Genomic DNA, 20,028 nt, shown 5'->3' with positions numbered 1-20,028 from the left:
AGTTATGAGCAAGAAGACAAATGTAATTATGTAATCGGAGTTTGATGCTTGTTAAGGAAGTGTTAATCACATATTTATTTTTTAGAGTACATCCACAAAATATATACTCAAGATATATCTAGCACAAATAAGATTATTTATTTATTTAGTGTCACCTAATTAAGATCTTAACCTTATAAGTGATACTTGAATATATCTCACACGCGATTATAAGACTAATATTCGATTGAAAAACTTATCGCTCATCTTCAAGAGTATATTTGCAAACAAGATATGTATTATATAGAGAAATTACAAAATAATTTATTCACCAAATTTATATATATAGAATATATGAAAGTCTAATACAAAATTTAAATATTAACATAATTCTAATCTTAAATTCAAACTGCTGACATCTTCAGTTTGAATGATAAGAAAAATTTATCGAGGCTTTTTTGCAACCTTATGCAAAGGGCTTGAGATCTTCGGGAATGAAAATATGAAATCAATAAACCATAGTTTTGTCGGACTTGTTTGTATGCATAATGCTTGTGCTTCATCCAAATAATTAACGTTGACCTGGTGGGAGTTAGTTGGATATACTACAAGGAATTAGTGATAAATTAAGGTTCGGACATTTAGTGAAAAAAATTTATATTTAATATTATATCGTATTTTAAACAAGATTGTTTACAAAAAGAAAATTGTGAAAAGTCAAAGAAAAATGATCGATGATAATTAAGAGTGTGTTTGCTTTGTATTTTCATTTTTTATTATTATTTTTTATTTTTATTTTTTGAAAACTATTTTCATTTTCAAAAGATTAAAATTCTGAAAACATGTTTAATTTCACTTCTTATTTTCTACTTTCAAAAAATAATACACGTTTTCAAAAAAATAAAATAAAAAATATATTGTTAAATTTACTTAAAATTGCCTCCCTTGTCACTGCCCATATTCATCACCATTTCTTTTTCAAACTTTCAGTTAGCATTCGGCCTAAAACCCGTAGACTTTTTGTGCTCGGCTGCGCATGTATTTTAGTCTTAGTTAAGTGATCTAAAATCAAAGTACTTGATAGTATTCGATTAACGTATTTTTTTTTCTTTATTCAAAAACAGCACGTGCTTGTAAAGAAAATGTTATAAAAAAACATGTGTAACAAAAATAAGTTTATTTTTAATTTATTAAAAATTAGTGTATTTTTTTATTGCTATATATAGTTTGTTTGCAAAATTTAGAAAAATGACTAAAAATAAAATTTAAAAGGCTGGCATACGAAAATTCAATAAACCTATAAATGGAAAAGATCAAACGTAATTAATATAAGAAAAATAATGTAGTAATAAATTAAACTATTTTTTCTTAAAAGAAAACACTTATATACCTAGTATTTTATTGAAAATGAAAATCTTCGCTTGCAAAAAAAAATTGTAAATATTTTCTATAATTTTTACAGTTAGCTAAAAAATTATATTCTCAAAATCATGATAGCCACGACGCAAGATAATTAGGAATCAAGAATTCTAGGCTGAGTATGAAATAACTTTTCTTCTACCAAATGTCCTGTAAAGATAAGTTTGAGTAATTAAAAGTCAATTAAAAGTTGTTATAGGAAAACAATATTAGTTGCACCATGAATAAAATATGGAATAATAAATGCTTACTTTTTTTTAATGAACGCTTCCCATGCATTTTTAGTCGTTTATTAGAATCACCCTTTAGTTAAGTATGATATTTGCAATACAGTCACAATCTCCTAAATCACGTTACAATACCAGTTAATGTGAATTTAGATAAATGTTCACACGTTTAGTTTTACATAAAGTATTGATGCTGAGTTTATAAATTTTTTTATAGTGGATTTTTCTATTAATTTCTTTTAGAATGCAAACATTTAAATATAAATTATATCACTTCAAAATTAATTTTAAGAAGAATTAATAAAATCATTTTTTGTCTTCAAACATGCACTTCGAATCTCACCTTGAATCCTCAATTGCATTGATGAAACATTCCAATTCGAGTGTAAATTTCAATTTAAAACTTAATTTTTTATTTTGTGTTTGATTTAAAAGAGAAAAATAAAATATATGAAAAAAGAAAAAATATTTTGAAAAAGGAGACAAGATAGAAATAAAGAGATATATTTTATTGTTTGGTTTGAGAAAAATAATTAAAAATAAAGTAAAAATAATAATATTATAAAATTATTTAGTAGAGATAAAATGAAAAATTAAATGCTCTGAGCTCATAAACTGGTAACTTATTTCTTTTCAAAGTTGTACGCACCAAACTTCATCCCCTTATTTTCGTCTTCTCCCCCTTATTTCCGTTGCATAAACCGAACAGAGCCTTAAGGAATGAAATTTTTCCATCATGTCATCTCAACACTTGGAAAAATTTACAGGGTATATCACCAACGTATATATCTATATATTAAAAGATCTGAATTTGAAAATGGAAGAAAAGAACAAACAGAGATGTAAAGAGAGAAGTTGACTACGAATACAACATGATTCAAAAAACAATAAAGATCTCACACGTCCACAATAAAACATAGCTAGCTGGGGGCACTTATACGGATAATGTGCCTATATATAGCTTCTTTATTGGTAACCTTCAATCACATGATTTCCTAGTGTATATAAAACTCTTCCTAATTCATTCATATTGAGCTAACCAGACCCTCTTCTGATTCGGATGCCACACTACCTATATCAAGTTCCGCAGATTTCTTGTTAACAAAGTTACATTGTTTTCTGATTTCTCCTTTCTTCCCAGTTAGCACACCAATATTTCCCATTTTAATCATGGAAGCCGAAAAGCTCTTAAAGAAAGCTATTTGGTCACTACTGAATTTGTTGACAATGCTGATGGTATCAGCACCAGGTGTTGAGAACAACTCTTGATCACTCTGAAGCAAACCCTTCTTAACCTGAAGATTGGAGTAGTAGTTCTTGTCCAATGTATCAGGAGTGGTTGGGTCAAAATTGACAAGGTTGTTAGGGGGCCCACCTTGGGGGCATATTTGGCGCAATTGTTTTAAGTAAGTTGTGTCAAGAGTTGGATCGGGTCTGCCAGTACCACTGAAATTGTACAATCGGTCAAGAATGAATAAGCAGCGAACTCTGCCAAATGAATGAGCTCCTGAAATTGAATCATATACAAATCATATACTAGTCCATCATTTTCATAAGATGAATTCTTCCAAAGTCAAACCAAGTTAAGATGGTGAATTTAGAGTAATGTTAATGTGTTCACCAGTAAATCCAATATCTTATATCTTACCCTGAATTTCTAAGATTTTTTTTTCATTAGTGTGATATTGATGCGAACTACGAAGTATTCATCATTTTTTTTTAATATCTAATCCCTATTAAGAATAGTGACATTTTTCTTTTTAATCATATTTTTTTTATAAGATTTAAACTCGAGATCTTATTTAAAGGATCTGAGTCCAATTCTACTCGGATCAACTATAGGTGTTTTATTGTTGTTGTTATTATAGGTAGCATTAATTGTTGCAACACATAGGATAATTTGAATTGGGGAATATTTATTACCTGAGAGTGCAACAAGATCGGTAGTGTCAAGGCCTTGAACAGCAAAGGCAGCTTTAAGTTGAGTGAGGTTGAAGAAAGGAGCAGGAAGGTTTTGATTCGCAAGGGTTCTATTTGCTGTTAAACTATCCCTCCTTCCCAAGGGAAATTTCAAATAAGGACCATGAGCCTGTCAAATGATACATGAATATTCTTTCTAATAATAAACAACCTCTATTAAATATATGTTGCAATATATAAACATTTATTTGTTGTTATTTGATTGGACAACTTGATAAAAAAGGATGTAACAAAAGAAGTTGATCTAAGTTTTTTTCTTTGACCTAAAATGAGACATACCAGAACAGAAGATACTTCAGCTGCAAGGGTAAGAATATCAGCGCAAGAAACTACGCCAGGGCAAGCTTTTTCCAACTCTGTCTTGATCTGGTTTACAACATCCAAACCTCTTATTGAGTTGTTGTTTGGCAGAGCTTGTTGCTCACTCACTATGGTGGCAGTGTTGTTCAACAAAATTGATGCATCACACCCCTGCATGCCACAAGCATAAACAACATAATTCATTTCTTGTTCATTCTCAACAAATACACATGACGAAGTAAGAATCAATTTCTTTTCTTGAACATTTGTGTAGTTCCCACTAGAAATTTTCGACATTCCAAAATCCAAACCACTTACTTTTAATTTGAGACGAGACAAACGTTTTTTCTTTAAAAAATAAAATAAAATTCGGGTATAATTTTTATAAGGTCGCGTTCTGTTGTGGGATTTTGTTGAAATAAACAAGGTGTTCCCTGCTTTTATGATCTCATGCATTATTTGAATGTCTAATAGCAAAATATAACGAATTTAAATTACAGAGGAGCTGTGGTTGTAAAGAAAAAGTAAAAACAGTTAGACAGGCAGATCATAAAGTATAAAATGATTTATTTTATTAAAATAAGGATTTTTCTTTAAAATAAACTTAAACAAACTTACCTATAATAACTAAGTTTTTTTTTTTTTTTACATAATAACTAAGTTAAAAGTCATACCTAAATTATTTTTGTTTGGTTAATAGTATAAACAATTTTATACCAACAATACATGAAAATCAAACTCAAATATGACTCATTAAATGTTTTAAATGGAAAAAGAGTACCTAAAGTGATAAAAGAATTCAAAATACTACGAGCTTAATTATTTGAGACTAATAAACCCACTCAGAGATAAAAAAAATAAAATTGGAGCAAGGGATTTATTTTGATTTTAATTGTGGGATTTGTCATTTAAAGCAGGAAAGGATTAACTAAATTAGATAGAAAGGGAGGATGAATAAGCAAGTAAATTTACATACTTGAACAAAACAGTCATGGAAGAAAAGCCTAACGAGACTGGCAGGCATACGTGGATCCGTTCTTGAAACTTTCTCTACGACTTTAAATACAATAAAATGCACCTGGGGACAAGTCTTCTTGTAAAAACAGGGTTCTAATTTTGCATTTGAGGAGAAGGGTAACCCTCCAAGCACAGCCACTAGACCTATCACTATAAAACCAAAACACCTCATTTTCTGCCTAAATTGATTTGAATTCACTCGACACGTGTGTTTGTGTTTGTGTTTGTGTATGTTGCTGCTATGAAACTCACCACATAACTTGCCTTTATTTATAGAGACAAAATGGCCTTGCTTTGTGAATATTGTGATAGACGAATGCCAATGAATTGAACAAGACAACTTCTTCTCAGGCACGTTATCTAGTACAAAATCATGTATTTTTTAAATGATGATCATTTAAGTATTTATATATAATAGATAGGATTATGTTTAGTTAAGAGCCACTTTACGAAGGAAGGTGCAATGATAATTAATGTGTACACCACCCATTTATATAATCCAAGTCCACTGTGTCCTTATTGCAATTCTTAATCAACTCATTTCTATTACCAAGTCAATGCATATCGATCACTACTAAAAGAATTAAATATAATTAAATATCGTTTATAGGCTTCAGTTTTCCTCACACCAAGTTGTCCTGCACGTGACATCATCGTTTATAGGCTTCAGTTTTCCCGCACAAATGTTTTAATATAATATAGATGTTTAAATGTAATTTTGATTATTTGAATTTTAAAATTTTGTAATTTTATTTTTTTAATATTAAAATAGACTCATTTAATCCTTTTTTTATTATTTTCAAAACCCATAATTTTATTCTTTTTATTATAAAATAATGATATTTACTTTTTTATTTTTATAAAATTTATGATTTTGATTTTTTCATCAAAAATGAAAATATCAAATTTTAACGGATTAACATTGACTAGACATAAATTAAATAAATAATCTGATATTATATTATTAAATTTCGATCGTATTAACTTAATTTTTTATCGATCAATATTTTTTGAATTTGAAATATTAAAATTATGAATTTTATAAAATTAGAAGATTAAATGTCTTTATTTTAAAATAAAAGACTAAAATTAAAGATTTTAATAAAATGTCTCTAATTTAAAATAATGAACTAAAATTATAGATTTTTAAAAAATAAAAAAAATAAAATTTCATTTAAGCCTAATATGTATAATAATTTGTTTTCATAATTTGAATGGCAGTAAACTTATTTCTCCCATACCAACAAAAAAAGACAGTAAAAACATTAATTCACAACATAATATTGTAAAAAAATTGTATAAATAGTATTTTTTTTATCTCTTGTGCATTGACTACTTTTGGTCTTCTTATCTATAGTTTGTTCGATTGTCTTCTTTTAGTTAAAACCTGAAGTAAGCAGATCCACTTTCGCCGGGTCACACCCACGTATGCTTTAGTTTTCTAGCTAAATTAATATTTTAGGCATTGGAGTATGAAGAGTTGTTACATTTTTTTATTATTATAATACTAATAATTATGTAAGAAACTTCCATGATACACATACACCACATTTGAATTGACTAATTGTGCCATTATTTGTTTGGCTTTAACAAGGCACAAAGACTTTGCTGCGAATATTACTTGTAATAACAGATTAAGTACTGATTCTTTAATAATATGAGATGATTAATTCTTTGATAATGCATTATTCAGTTTCTCGTTAATTTGTAATTGCCGAAACATTTCATCTTATATGGAGTTGGAATTCACTTGGGGTCAATTCTAATGTGAGAAAATAATTAATACCACAAACCAAGCTCAATTAAAGTACACTAGAAAAATGTACAAAAAAAGATTAAAAAAATCTCAGGTATATCATAAGAACAACTAACGCACATTTTCTACCCATATCAATGACCTTTATGCTTTGATTAAGTGAAATATTGAGGAAAGAAACAGAAAGAAGAGAAATAAAGCATAGAGGATTTGTTCTTTGAATGGAGAGAAATAAGAAGAAAAAAAAATAGAGAAAGAAAAATGATATTTGTTCCACTGAAAATTGTATACTTGGTGAGTGCTTGAAAATATGATTATAGTTAATTTTATTTTATAAGTGGTTAATAATGTTATAAAATTATTGACTATCAAACGTGTTCAATTATATATATATATATATATATATATATATATATATATGATTAACTTTGTATTACATGTGATTAATAGTGTCATGTAATTATTGAAATATTTAATAATAGTTAATTACACTTAAAATAAAATTAATCATATTTACATACATATAATTAACCATAATTGTTAGGTAGACGTTGGGTGAACATTTTGAGAAGTACAAATACCAGTGTCAATAGAGAAATTATATGAAAATATTGTTATACTAATTAACAACTGTATTGTTTTGTTCCATTATTTTTTTCTTATCATAATACTTATTTATTAATTTTAAAAAAAATTACGCTATAGATATTTATTTAATTTTAAGAAATTAACAAAAAGAAAAGAAAATGAAGATTTGGGGAGGGAGGATGTTTTCTAATAGATCCCATGCCATGAAAATAACTCCTTTCCTTTTTTTTCCAAACAAATGGTAAAAATTTAATATTTTTATCCTATCTTTCTGCTTCTTATTTCTTTCCACTTCATTTCTATACAAACAAACAATCAACAAATTAGGTCATTATCAAGAAATAATTAGGTTTCAACTTTTCAGGAATCCTCACCAAGTTAAATTAGTTGGGTGTTGAATCATAATTTTAATAAACTGTTAAATATCAGGTCAGCAATTAATGATATCAACCCCATGGTTTTAATATATTAAATAAAAAATTATTGTGAGGCAACTAGTTAAAAAAAAACTCAAATGACTAAAATCATATACAATCTATGAATCTAAGTTAAGTGAACAAAATTAAGTAAAAATAAATAAATAGAAAACCACTACGATATGCAAAAGCCCGAAAACATGACGCACAAAACTGACAAAAGTGAAAGCCCATGCCAAAAACATAAAAGCTCCATTTACACACAAAAGACTCATGCAATCTTATTTCAAGAATTAGATTCTCATCATTGGACCAAAAAATATAAATAGAATTGGATTCTCTAGATTTGTAGTCTCCTTGATTCTTTCTCGTATAATCATCAACTTTTTGATTCTGCTGGATATCTGTGTTCTTTGTCAGGATTCAGGAAATAGATAATGCCTCCACACATCATCACTGAAAAAGTTGCTTGCATCATCATTTTTTTTTGTCCCAAGTTAATTAGTTGCTACAATCCAAATTTCCCAATCCCTTCAATCTTTGGAGTGACATAGCTTAAGAATAGGAATCACGACAGTATATAATTCGGAAAAGGTTGGGTTGATAGGTGATACAAAATGAACCATAACTCTGAATCATCTCATGGAGCATATTTAACACCTGGACACTCTTGTTTGGTGTCATTCTTGCTCGTACTAAGATGAGTGTGTCTAATTCCGAAGGCTTCTAGATCTGGCGTGGAGCAGATGCTGTGGCTGCCAAGAGTGGAGATGTGTTGGTTGTCCAGGTATTTTGCATTAGTGAAGGGGTGGCCCCAGTAAAGAAGAAAAAAAATCAAACACATTGTCAGAAAATCGCCACTATGTAATGCTACATTAAAAATATCTTGTAAAACTTAAAGTTATCAAATACTCTTCATTACTCAAATGCATATATATATATATATATATATATAAATTGGAAACCAAAGTTTTGCTATAAAAATAAAAAAGCTAAAAAGTACATAGTTTATAAGCATAACAACGATTTTAAATGACATATAAAGAAGGTTTAAAATTAACGTCGTCAAAAATTAAGATTTTTAATGATAATTTTATAAAAAATCATCTTAAAAATTATTTTAAAAAAAGAGAATTTTAAGACGATTTTTCAGAAAATAATCTTAAAAATTCTTTTTTTTAGAAAACTATTTTAGAATTTTTTTAAAAAGAATTTAAAGATTTTAAGATGATTTTTTAAATAATCGTTTTAGAATATATTTTTTTTAAAAAAAATTAAAAATTCTAATAAAATAATAATAAAAATTCTAATAAAATAATAGAAAATTATAATTACAAAATTTTTATATGAATTCTAATAAAATGTTATCAACTTATCATATATATATAAACATAGACATATAATTATGTCAAAAAAACTTTTTTATATACATAATTAAAGGAAATAGAAAATAACTTAAAATACTTTCCTTGACATAACACTCCATAATTCCAAGCATCACGACTAACTTCACATTTTTCTCATTGTTAGATGAAAAGTTTAACGTTTTTCTTCCCTTGTACTATAGAAACTTCTTTGCAATAGTTTGTAAGAAGAGAATAAAAAACTGACGAGAATGAACAGTGTCACCTATTATCAACTAGCCTAGATTTAATTCAGACCTCCTCAGAAATTGGCGGTAACGTCAATCAAATTGCGGGAATAAAATTGGCACGGCACGTAGGAAAGGAAATAAATGATAGCACTTAATGTGAAGGAATAAAATCTTCAGCAAAAATCCATAAAGTTTGAGAACCATCAGTCCATCGACTAAGTCACCATGTAAATAATAAGTGTGTGAATTCATGGAAGAATGACAAATATCTCCACACACAATGGAACCAGTTTTTATTGTTAAGAAAGTAAAACCCGTTATATATCTAAATAGATTAATATATTCTTTATTTTTTGCATAGTATCCAAAGCAGTTTTATCATTAAGAGGAAAGGTGGAAGCCTCATCCATTTTTTGTGGAGACACCAATAAATAAAGCAAGCCAAAAGAGAAAAAAAAAAAAAACACACAGCTTGTCATAATAACAGTTTTTACCTTCACAATGCTATAGTAGATTTATAAATCAAGCATACCAATCATCCACTGAAAGAAAGCCAGTAAGCAAGCCCAAAGTCTGACTTCTCTGAAGCTCAGTTGTTCGCTCTTCAATCGCATCTGTTTCCATGCACATGCCATATATGTGCAAATACAAAACTTTTTATTAGCTAGTACCTTCAATCTCTGCATTTTTCAGCACAACCTTTGCCAATTTATTACATTGAGCTAACCACGCTATCTTGTGATGATTCTTTGGTGGCAGTAGTAGTGAGTCCAGAAGAATTTCCATTCACAGAATTACATTGTGATCGAATTTCTCCTTGTGATCCCGTTAGCACTCCAATGTTGCCCATTTTTCTCATTGACGCCTTAAAGTTTTCAAAGAAAAGAGTTTGGTTCATAATGAAATTGTTGACAATGGCAACGATATCCGTATTATTTGCGCTAAGCAGCTCTTGATCACTCTGAAGCAAGCCATTTTGAAGTTGAAGATTGGAGTAGTAGTTGGAGTCAAATGTGTCTGGAGTGGTTAAGTCCAAATTAGTGAGATTAGTGCCAGGTCCACCATTAGGACATATTCCTTGCAATGATTGCAAGAGAGTTGTGTTTAGAGTAGGATCTGGGTTGCCGGTGTTGCTGAAATTGTATAATCGATCAACAAAAAATCTACATTGAGCTCTACCAATTGTATGAGCACCTAAAAAAAGAAACATTTTCAATAATTAATGCAATTAAAAGGTTTTCTAATCTGTACACGTGATACTAAATATACAATAAAATTTTATAAATAAATAATGTATTTATATCAAAAGAGAACTAGCATCATTGCCTAAATCAAATTTCATAAAATTTATCTAAACTATTAGTTTAAATAATAAAATAAGAGTAGCAATATGGACACACACAAAAAACTCATGCCATTAAATGTTTGCTTATTTAAATAATTTAATGCATTTAACAAGGTATATTTAATATTATCTTATTAGTTCGAATGAAATTAGATTTAAATATCTGATTTAGGTCTCATTTGAATATTTTATTTGAAAAAACACTTGAAAAAATTAATTAAATTTTTCAAAAATATTAATTATTTGATAAAATTAATAAATATTTCACACAAAATCCAAAAAATCCTGCTATATATATTTGTAAACACACATTATAAAACCTTTTATTTATTATATGTAAAAAAATTCATACCTGAAAGTGCAACTAGATCAGTAATGTTGAGGCTTTGATTACCAAATGAGTTGATAAGTTGATCAATGGTAAAAGTAGGAGCTGGAAGATTTTGATTAGCAAGGGTTTGATTTGCTGTCAAACTATCCCTTCTTCCCAATGGAACTTCCCAAACAGGACCACTAGCCTGCCAAATATATAGTTGTACTAAAACTCTATAAGTTGGACAAAATAGAATGCAAAAGGTGAACAAAAATTGTTGCGAACTTATGGTTTCAATATTAAGATTAAAATTCCACGAAGAAATTTAGTTAGTTATATTCTTGATGATGATTTGTTTTAACCAATTCTTCATATATATACCAGATCAGAAGATATTTGAGCTGCAAGAGCAAGAATATCAGCACAAGAAACTGTGCCGGGACAAGCATTTTCCACTGCTGTTTTGATCTGGTTCACAACATCCAAACCTCTTATGGAGTTGTTGTTTGGCGCTGCACTTTGCTCGCTCACGATCGTATCCGTGTCGTTCAACAGAATTGATGCGTCACACCCCTGTCATATCATATCCGCGGATATATAATTAATTCAATTCTCAGCAACAAAAAAAATAAAGCAACACTTTATTTTCCTCTCTTTTATTCAACGTACTTTTATCAGTGCCCATATGATAAGGAAACCTTGACATTTCCAACCACGTTTTCCTTTACACATAACATTATAAGGAGTGGTTGAGCCAGAGGCCCCAGTTCATAACTTTGAGCGGAAAAAAATTTCAGATGGAGACCAGATGCATGATTGATTCCGTTCTCATTTTTTTATGAAATTATTTTCTAACATGATCTTAAACATTACTCAGAAATTATGAAAATCTATTAATTTTTTAAAATTATTTCTAAAATAAGTATTTTAAAAGCAAAAAAATAGAAACGACTTAGACATGCATGTTCTCTCTCTCTCTCTATATATATATCCTATACAACAGTCTTATTTAGTTGAAACTTAAAGCTAAAACCTATATATTATAGTTATCTCTTAATTTGAATTTATGTTTTAATTATTAGTTGATATTATCTTCAATTTGTATTTTAAATAATTTTTATCTATTTGATTTTATCTTTAATTTATATTTCAAATAGTTGTTACTATATAGTAGGTTGTTATCCTATTCTATTTCTATTATACAACCACTTCTTCTATATTTTCTTATGTATTTGATGTATTTCATATAATAGATTAATGAAATACATTCATTTAAATTACTTCTCAATAAAAAACACTTAATTTAAAAACATTAAAATTTCTATAGAAATGTTTTCACGAACTCTTGCATTTTAACCATCTAATATAAAAGAAAAAATTATTACTGATTTGATAAACGAGTTTTGCTCGGGGTACGTAATAGAAGTAGCTAGGAAAGGATTTGCTTTAAAAACAAAAGACGTGCAAAAGAGTTAGCTGCAGTAGCAAGAAACTATGAATGGAGTTATGATATGAAGAGTAATTATAGTTACCTGAACAAAACAGTCGTGAAAATGGAGCCTGATGAGACTTGCAAGTATGCGGGGATCAGATTGAGAAACATTTGAGAGCACCTCACGTACAATTGAACTTACATTTGAACAAGTGCTATCGTAAAATGAAGGATCTAGCTGTGCAAATGAGAAGTGTGGTAGTGCTCCAAGCACTGCCACCACACAACATATAGTGAGACGAAGGGAATTCATTTTTTCTTTCTGATGTTTGCAATTATGAGGGTGTTGTTGTTGTTGCAAGAACACGCAGAACCGGGTGCTTTTTATATAGAGAGAAAAATGATCAATGAATGCAATATCCTTGTTTCAGGGTTAATTACTTTCTTGTTGGTGGTTTGAATTTTATTTCATACTGTTGTAATAAGCAATTTTTTTAGTACGGTGTATTAAATGGAGTAGTTTGTAAAATTAGGATAAATTTAAGAACCATTATTCTATGTAAAAATAAAAGGGTAGTACTTTCGTGCACTTCATCACCTTATTACCAAAAGCATATATATACCTCACATATACAAGGGGATCAAGTTACATGTAAATCGATAGTAGTACTTAAGTGATAAAAGTTATACAAATATGATAACGGCTATCGCACCTGGGGATGGTATTTATTTGTAAATTCATCAATTTAAGTTTGTTATTTTGCAATATACTTTTTATTAAAATTTAAAAGCATCTAAATGATTACATATGCAATATAAATATGTACTTTTTGGTGAGAATATAAGTTTATTTGTGTTTATCTTGATTCATTTAAATTTATAGAAAAGGAAAACTCTCTACATTTGAGTTATGAGGTGGGGACATATATCGTATTCAATCACAGATGAGTTCTGCTTTTAGAAGTTTAAAGCAAAAGCCGCACATACCAAGCTTCTTTAGTTGGTAGAATGTATATAAAATCATATATTATTTTGATTAAATTATTAAAATATAGGAGATGTGTCGCTGTTAAGGTAATGTTTGAGAATTTTTCACTAAAGCATGAAAAAAAAACAAAGCATTGAATTTTTTTATTGAAAGCTTTTAAACGAGGATAGATTGTTATATATAGAGCATGTTTGCTAAACGTTTAGTGAGGATAAATATAATTTTGTTAACCGATCAGGATTCTCTTTGTTATGTTAATTTTGCATCAGTTGGATTTGTTTCAAAATTTGTGTGATAACAATTTAAATGCAGAATCAAACATACACTTAGACAATTTTAATTATAACAGTCAAAGAAAAAAATACACCACTAATAACTACTCTATTTTGTAAAAAACGTTAATAGAAAATGAAGAAAAAAAATTGAACCGGACGTTTAACGTCCCAGTCTCCAAGTAAATACTTCCTAACTTGGCTACGATATGCGAGGACATACTTAACTTCTATCGTATTAAGTGAAAAAGTAATGTGAAACTTTGTGCATGCACTTCTTTTTTAATTTTCCACGCGTTCATGTTCGAGTATTGACTACTTTCTGGACTTGGTTCATAGTTACTAGAAGAAATATAAAGAAAGAAAATTCCTTTTTCATCCACTTCTACTTTTCTAATTTCAGTGTTCCCTCCAACGTTACTTGGAGTTCTTTTAAACTACTACAAATAAACAGACAGTCTGTAACCTAGAATTATGAATTATGAAAGTCTCCCATCAAAACCTGCTTTTTTTCCCCCTCTCTTTCTAAAGAGCATATTCCCATTTCCCACACTTAGCTCGTTATATTTTTTCTTTTGTTTAATTTACCCAAGAAGAAAGAGGTTATTTACATTTACATAAAGTTACAGAACACAGAATAAAGTATCATTGAAAGATGTCCTTTAAAAAATATAAACAACTTAAAAGTTCATTATGTGAATATATGTTATTAATTAAAATCTGTTTCTGTTTTCTCTTTTAAAATATCTTTAAAAGTTATTCTAGTTGCTTACTCATTGGCGATCTTCCCATTGAAGTTGTCAATGTGGTCTCCAGTTAGGTTTTTCTTCCAGAATATATAAATGTCTGCAATTGCTTTCTATGATAAAGTTGGTTTGACAATATCTGTACAGATTAATTTTTTTTACCAATGCCTTCTATAGTAAATTTATAGTCTTTTTGCTCATCACCTCTCGCAATACTATTTGTCAAATTTATTGCACTTTGTGCTTTGTCCGGCCGTAATCTCTTACTTTTTTTTAATTTTTTTTTTATCTAAAGACAATGTTTGTATTATGAACCAAGTTTGGGTCTAATTAATTGAAGTAATACTCTTAACTCAACTTCATTAATACATATTGAAATTTAAGGCAACGGAGGTCATGATTGCTTGTGACAGCAATTATTTAGTAGTATATAGAATACAGAGCTAGGTGTAGTGTATAGAATACAAAGTACAAAGTTTATAACGGTTCACCACATGCACACACAAAACTCTTTATTGACACCTCCTTTAATCCCAGCATTTTCCAGCATAACCTTTGCCCATCTAACCATGCCATCTTGTGATGATTCTTTGGTGGTAAGGGCAGAAGAATTTCCGTTCACAAAATTACATTGTGTTCGAATTTCTCCATCTGATCCCGTTAGCACTCCAATGTTGGCCATTTTAATCATTGATGCTGCAAAGTTTTCAAAGAAAAAAGTTTGGTTACTAGTGAGACTGTTAACAATGGCAACAATATCGGTACCATTTGCACTAAGAAGCTCTTGGTCACTCTGAAGCAAGCCCTTTTGAAGTTGAAGATTGGAATAGTAACTCGAGTCCAACGTGCCAGGAGTGGTTAAGTCCAAATTGGTAAGATCAGACTCAGGTCCACCATTGGAACATATTACTTGCAATGATTCTAATTAAGTTGTGTTGAGAGTAGGATCTGGATTGCCAGTGCCATTGAAATCGTACAATCGATCAACAATAAACTTGCATTGAGCTCTACCAATAGTATGAGCACCTAAAAATGAGACATTTTCAATAAGTAATACAACAAAATAATACCATTCTTATTAAAGGGTTTAATTTCATTGCTTTTTTGGCTACAAGAACATTCTTCGAAATATTTTTTTTTTGTATGTGAGAATCGAAAAAAAATATTAGAGATTTATAAAAATTCATATGCCATGCTCAATATATCAATTGAGTTGCACTTCATTGATATTGTCATTTAATTATATGCATTTCTACTCTTGTCTAATTAAATTTGATTATATACAAGAGCATAGATTACCAAAAAGAAATTTGATAAAATGTATCTAAATTATTGGTTAAGTAATAAAAACAAGAGTAGCAAAATGGATGTATGTACGGCTATATAAAAAACTCATGACGTTTAATCATTACTTATTTAAACAATTTAAAGCATTTGACAAGATATATTGAATATACTGTGCTTGTAATCACACACTATAAAACCTTTTATTTATTTATTAAATGTAAGAAATTTCATACCTGAAAGTGCAACTAAATCAGTGTAATGTTGAGGCCTTGATTAGCAAATGCGGATATAAGTTGATCAATGCAAAGAGAAGGAGCTGGAAGATTTTCATTAGCAAGGGTCTGATTTGCTGAGAAACCATCCCTTCTTCTTAATGGAACTTCCCAAACAGGACCACAAGCCTGCCAAACAGTACAAAAGGTGGACAAAATAGAATGCAAAAGGTGAATTTTTTTGTTGTTGAGAACTTATGGTTTCAATTAAGATTAAAATTCCACCAAGAAATTTAGTTATATCTTTGGCAATGATTTGTTTGAATCAATTCCGCCTCTCCATTCTTATTTTCTTTATTCTTGTTAAATAATGACCCAATATGTGAGCATACTCATAATTTAAAGTAGACCACCAAAAATCCTAAAAACAAATATATTGTTTTCTTAATAAGATTATATTAAGATTAAAGTTAAAACAAAATGAAGGGCAATCAATTTTTTAATAAATCAATTTTTTCACAACTGCTCTGCATAAATTCTAAAAGCACCATAAAAATACATAGAGAAAATTCCTCTACTTCTTTCTTTTTCTTTAGACAGATTTATATAACTATTAGATCAATAATCCCGTGCTCGACACAGAAGAAAATCAAAGCAGTAAAATTATTATTGCAAATAGAAAACGATAAAATAAGTAAGACTAGAAAAAATTACACTGAAAATTGACATGTGTCAACACCTGGATAATTTATATATATAAACTAGAGTCCGCTTCTCCATTTGCATGGAAAGAGGAAATAGTATAGCTAGTACAATTGTTTCTTTTTATATGTTTATTTAGGAGGATAATATATACTCATATATATTAAGAAATATAATTAATATTTTTTATTTATGTTAAAATTGTTTTTCCTTTTTTATAATAATTTTTAATATTATTTTTTATTTAAGATAAGACTGTAAAATATTTAATGATAACGTGAGAATAAAAGTATTATTAAAAAAAGTAGTAAATATTATCTTAAAATTCGAAATGGACAAATAAATTAAATCAAAGAAATTAACCTTTGCATGAATCACGAACAAAAAAAGCGAGAAGTCCAATTTCATTGCGAATATAAATTAAAAAAGAAGCTAATTATACCTGTGATCTCTTTAATTTATATTATTTCTGATTTTGATTTTTTAAAATTATGTTCAAATCAGTTTTATTTTGAATATTAAGCAAAATTGATCATTCCAGCTTTCTTCTAGATTTCTTAAAAAAAATAATTCTTCTACCTAAAATCTTCAAATTCTCATTTTCTACTTAAAAATTTAACAAATTGAATCAGTTAAATTATTTTAAATTTTCTTTTACTCATACTCACTAACTAAAACATCAAATTTTACATAAAAATAATTTCTTTAGAATTTTCATTCTTTAATTTCTAACCTCGCGTCCTTCAAACTCACTAACTTATAACTTTCTTTGTTTTTATCAAATTTCACGATGTAAATGAGTTGAACCAAGTGAAAAAACTTGAGGTTGAGTTATTAACTTATTAAGGTGTCTTGATTATTTTTTCTTTATTAATTTTATTTTTATATAAATCTTTTATTTTTATTAATTTAGTATATAATTGATATCTTTGTGCTAAAATAAAGTGAAATTATAATAAAATATATAGTCATTATTTGTGCGTGTAACATATCATAGTAATTTGTAATTAAATAATTATATAAAAATTATATATATATATATATATATATATATATATATATATATATATATATATATATCATTCATGAAATATTAATGTCAAGCCTACAAAACTTAGATTTCACTTATTTAAAATAGTTAAATCTAACTATAAATTTGAGATTATTAATTTATTTAAAAAATTATTAAAGTTGAATAAATAACTAACCTATAAAACAAATAGTTTATAAACAACTCATCTTATTTATATTCCTATCACATATCAGTTGAGTATTAATTAATTTGTGTCTGAGGTGTTTCTTTCTTAGGCCATTTAGAAAAAAAAAATCCTATCACATATCAAGTTAATTATTGTCTCTAGTTTTATATATAGGTTTCCATTGAATTTCCAAACAATATTTTGAAACTTCAAGGCGCGTTTGATTTCTATTTTTGATTTTTTAAAGAAAGAAAACAAAAATCAATACCAAGTTCATACCTCACCACATGCAATATCACTTCATATGATCCATATCCTATAGAATAAGAAAAAGAAACTGTTGAGAAAACATTAATTTCTCATATATTTATGTTTTTTTTTAGTTTTTAAAACACTTTTTTAAAAAATATCTTTAAATTGAATAGATTTTGGATTAGAAATTAATTATTGAGTTGGATCAAATAATTAGTTTAAAAATCAGATTTTTCAAACCAAAACTGTAAAGGAAATCAAACTAAAACTGTATGGAACATTGGTTTTTCTTATTTTTATACGAATAAAATATATTTTTGATATTTCTAAATTTTCTTAAAATCGGCTTTGGCCGTCCAATTTTTTTCCTTATTTTTGTTCTCTAACATGTAAATATTCTATTTTTAGCCTCAAAAGTATATTTTTTGACAATACAGTTACAAACCGTCATAAAATATTAATTATAACTAGTTTAAAGAGTAAAAGTTGAGGATATAAAAATAGAACAATTTTTTTAGAGAAAAAAAATTAAATTTAATATTTTTTAGAGAGACTAAAAACATATATATTTTTCCCTTTTCATAATAATACTCAATATTTTGATTTTCTATAAATTAAACTAGAGATTTATTAAACAAATTAATTAAAATGCATATATATACCAGCTCAGAAGATACTTCAGCTGCTAGGGCAAGAGTATCAGCACAAGAAACTATGCCAGGACAAGCATTTTCCAACCTGGTCTTTATCTTGTTCACAACATCCAACCCTCTTATAGAGTTGTCATTTGGAAAAGCAGTTTGCTCACTATCGATCTCATCCGTTTGGTTCAATAGAATTGATGCGTCACACCCCTGGAAACATATATAATTCACTTCAATTCTCAGCAACAAGAAATTTGAGTCATATTAAAACAAAACACTCTTTCTCTTATTTAATTAACTCTTGATTTATCAGTGCCCATAAGGAAAGCTTGACATTTCAAACTGCGTTTCCTTTTACGCATAAAATTGATGGAGGGGACCAAAGACATGTTTGATTGATCCCCTTCTCATTGTTTCATTTAAAAAATTATTTTCTAAAACGATTTTACATCACTCATTAATTATTAATTAAATCTAATAAATTTTAAATTGTTTCTAAAATAAGTGTCTTAAAAACCAAAAGAAAAAATAGCTAGGAGGTATTTAATTTTCTCATCTTCATGTTTTTGATTTTATCTTATTCAACTGCTCTTTCAATTTTACACTTTGACCTATGTGGTATATCGTGAACCAGCCTTTACCAACTGTAGTATGAGCAGTCTTATTTAGGTTGAAACTAAAATCAGTTTTAAAAATAGAACTCAAACACATCTACTCTTTAAAATAGTAAAATTTCTATAGAAGTGGTTTGAGGCTTTCCTCCGTTCATGAATCCACATATATACATTTTAACTATGTAATATAAAAAAAAAGTTTATGAATGAGTTATTCTCGGGGTAACAGAAGTAGCCAGGAAAGGATTTAGTTTAAAATAAAAAGAAAAAAAAAACTACATATCACATTATGGAGTTAAGATATGAAGAATATAGGTAGTTACTTGTACAAAACAACCGTGAAAGTGGAGCCTGATGAGACTGGCAGGCATGCGGGGATCAGACAGGGAAGCATTTGTGAGCACCTCACGTACGATTGAACTCAAATTTGAACATGTGCTATCGTAAAACGAGGGATCTAGTTGTGCATATGAGAAGTAGGGTAGTGCTCCAAGCACTACCACCACACAGCATAAAGTGAGACGAAGGGAATTCATTTTTTTTTCTCTTTCTGGTGTTTGCAATTATGAGTTTGCTGTCGTTGTTGTTGGTGCAAGAACACACAGATTTGGTGTTTCTATTTATAAAGAGAGTCAACTTGCAAGTGAATGCATTGTCCGTGTTTCATGGTTCCATGTTGGTGGTCTGAATTTTATTTCATATTGTTTTCGTAAGGAAAATTGTAGTAAAGTACGTGTATTAGATGG

The 20,028-nt window shown here is 28.4% G+C and overlaps 2 protein-coding genes and 1 pseudogene across 2 annotated transcripts; all 3 read right to left on the bottom strand.

Annotated features, from left to right (window-relative positions):
* Positions 1–2,397: 2,397 nt before the first annotated feature.
* Positions 2,398–5,165, bottom strand: LOC100804765 (peroxidase C3-like). Its single transcript, NM_001255588.3, has 4 exons — positions 4,882–5,165; positions 3,885–4,076; positions 3,549–3,714; positions 2,398–3,132 (listed from the first exon to the last, which is right to left on the bottom strand). The coding sequence occupies exons 1-4, from the start codon at positions 5,092–5,094 to the stop codon at positions 2,651–2,653; spliced, it is 1,053 nt and encodes a 350-aa protein (NP_001242517.2). The 5' UTR covers positions 5,095–5,165; the 3' UTR covers positions 2,398–2,650.
* A 4,008-nt stretch (positions 5,166–9,173) lies between these two features.
* On the bottom strand, positions 9,174–12,802 carry LOC106794224 (peroxidase A2). The gene is made up of 4 exons (XM_014767464.3): positions 12,467–12,802; positions 11,316–11,507; positions 10,974–11,139; positions 9,174–10,470 (listed from the first exon to the last, which is right to left on the bottom strand). Exons 1-4 carry the CDS (start codon positions 12,677–12,679, stop codon positions 9,989–9,991), a joined length of 1,053 nt encoding a protein of 350 aa, XP_014622950.1. The 5' UTR covers positions 12,680–12,802; the 3' UTR covers positions 9,174–9,988.
* A 2,057-nt stretch (positions 12,803–14,859) lies between these two features.
* LOC100789417 (peroxidase A2-like) lies at positions 14,860–19,818 on the bottom strand (annotated as a pseudogene).
* Positions 19,819–20,028: the final 210 nt, after the last annotated feature.

This window comes from Glycine max, chromosome 15, assembly GCF_000004515.6.
Source record: "Glycine max cultivar Williams 82 chromosome 15, Glycine_max_v4.0, whole genome shotgun sequence".
Classification (NCBI taxonomy): Eukaryota; Viridiplantae; Streptophyta; class Magnoliopsida; order Fabales; family Fabaceae; genus Glycine; species Glycine max.
This window is presented reverse-complemented; position numbering and strand designations above follow the sequence as displayed.

What these genes read in the sequence shown, in the direction of transcription:
- LOC100804765 (NM_001255588.3), bottom strand. Translation starts at nt 5,094, where the DNA reads ATGAGGTGTTTTGGTTTTATAGTGATAGGTCTAGTGGCTGTGCTTGGA. An exon ending in TCCATGACTGTTTTGTTCAA is followed by an intron (nt 4,077 to 4,881) that starts GTATGTAAATTT and finishes TGTGGCATGCAG; the next exon opens with GGGTGTGATGCATCAATTTT. An exon ending in CTGAAGTATCTTCTGTTCTG is followed by an intron (nt 3,715 to 3,884) that starts GTATGTCTCATT and finishes ATCATTTGACAG; the next exon opens with GCTCATGGTCCTTATTTGAA.
- LOC106794224 (XM_014767464.3), bottom strand. Translation starts at nt 12,679, where the DNA reads ATGAATTCCCTTCGTCTCACTATATGTTGTGTGGTGGCAGTGCTTGGA. An exon ending in CTCAAATATCTTCTGATCTG is followed by an intron (nt 11,140 to 11,315) that starts GTATATATATGA and finishes TATATTTGGCAG; the next exon opens with GCTAGTGGTCCTGTTTGGGA. An exon ending in TGATCTAGTTGCACTTTCAG is followed by an intron (nt 10,471 to 10,973) that starts GTATGAATTTTT and finishes TTCTTTTTTTAG; the next exon opens with GTGCTCATACAATTGGTAGA.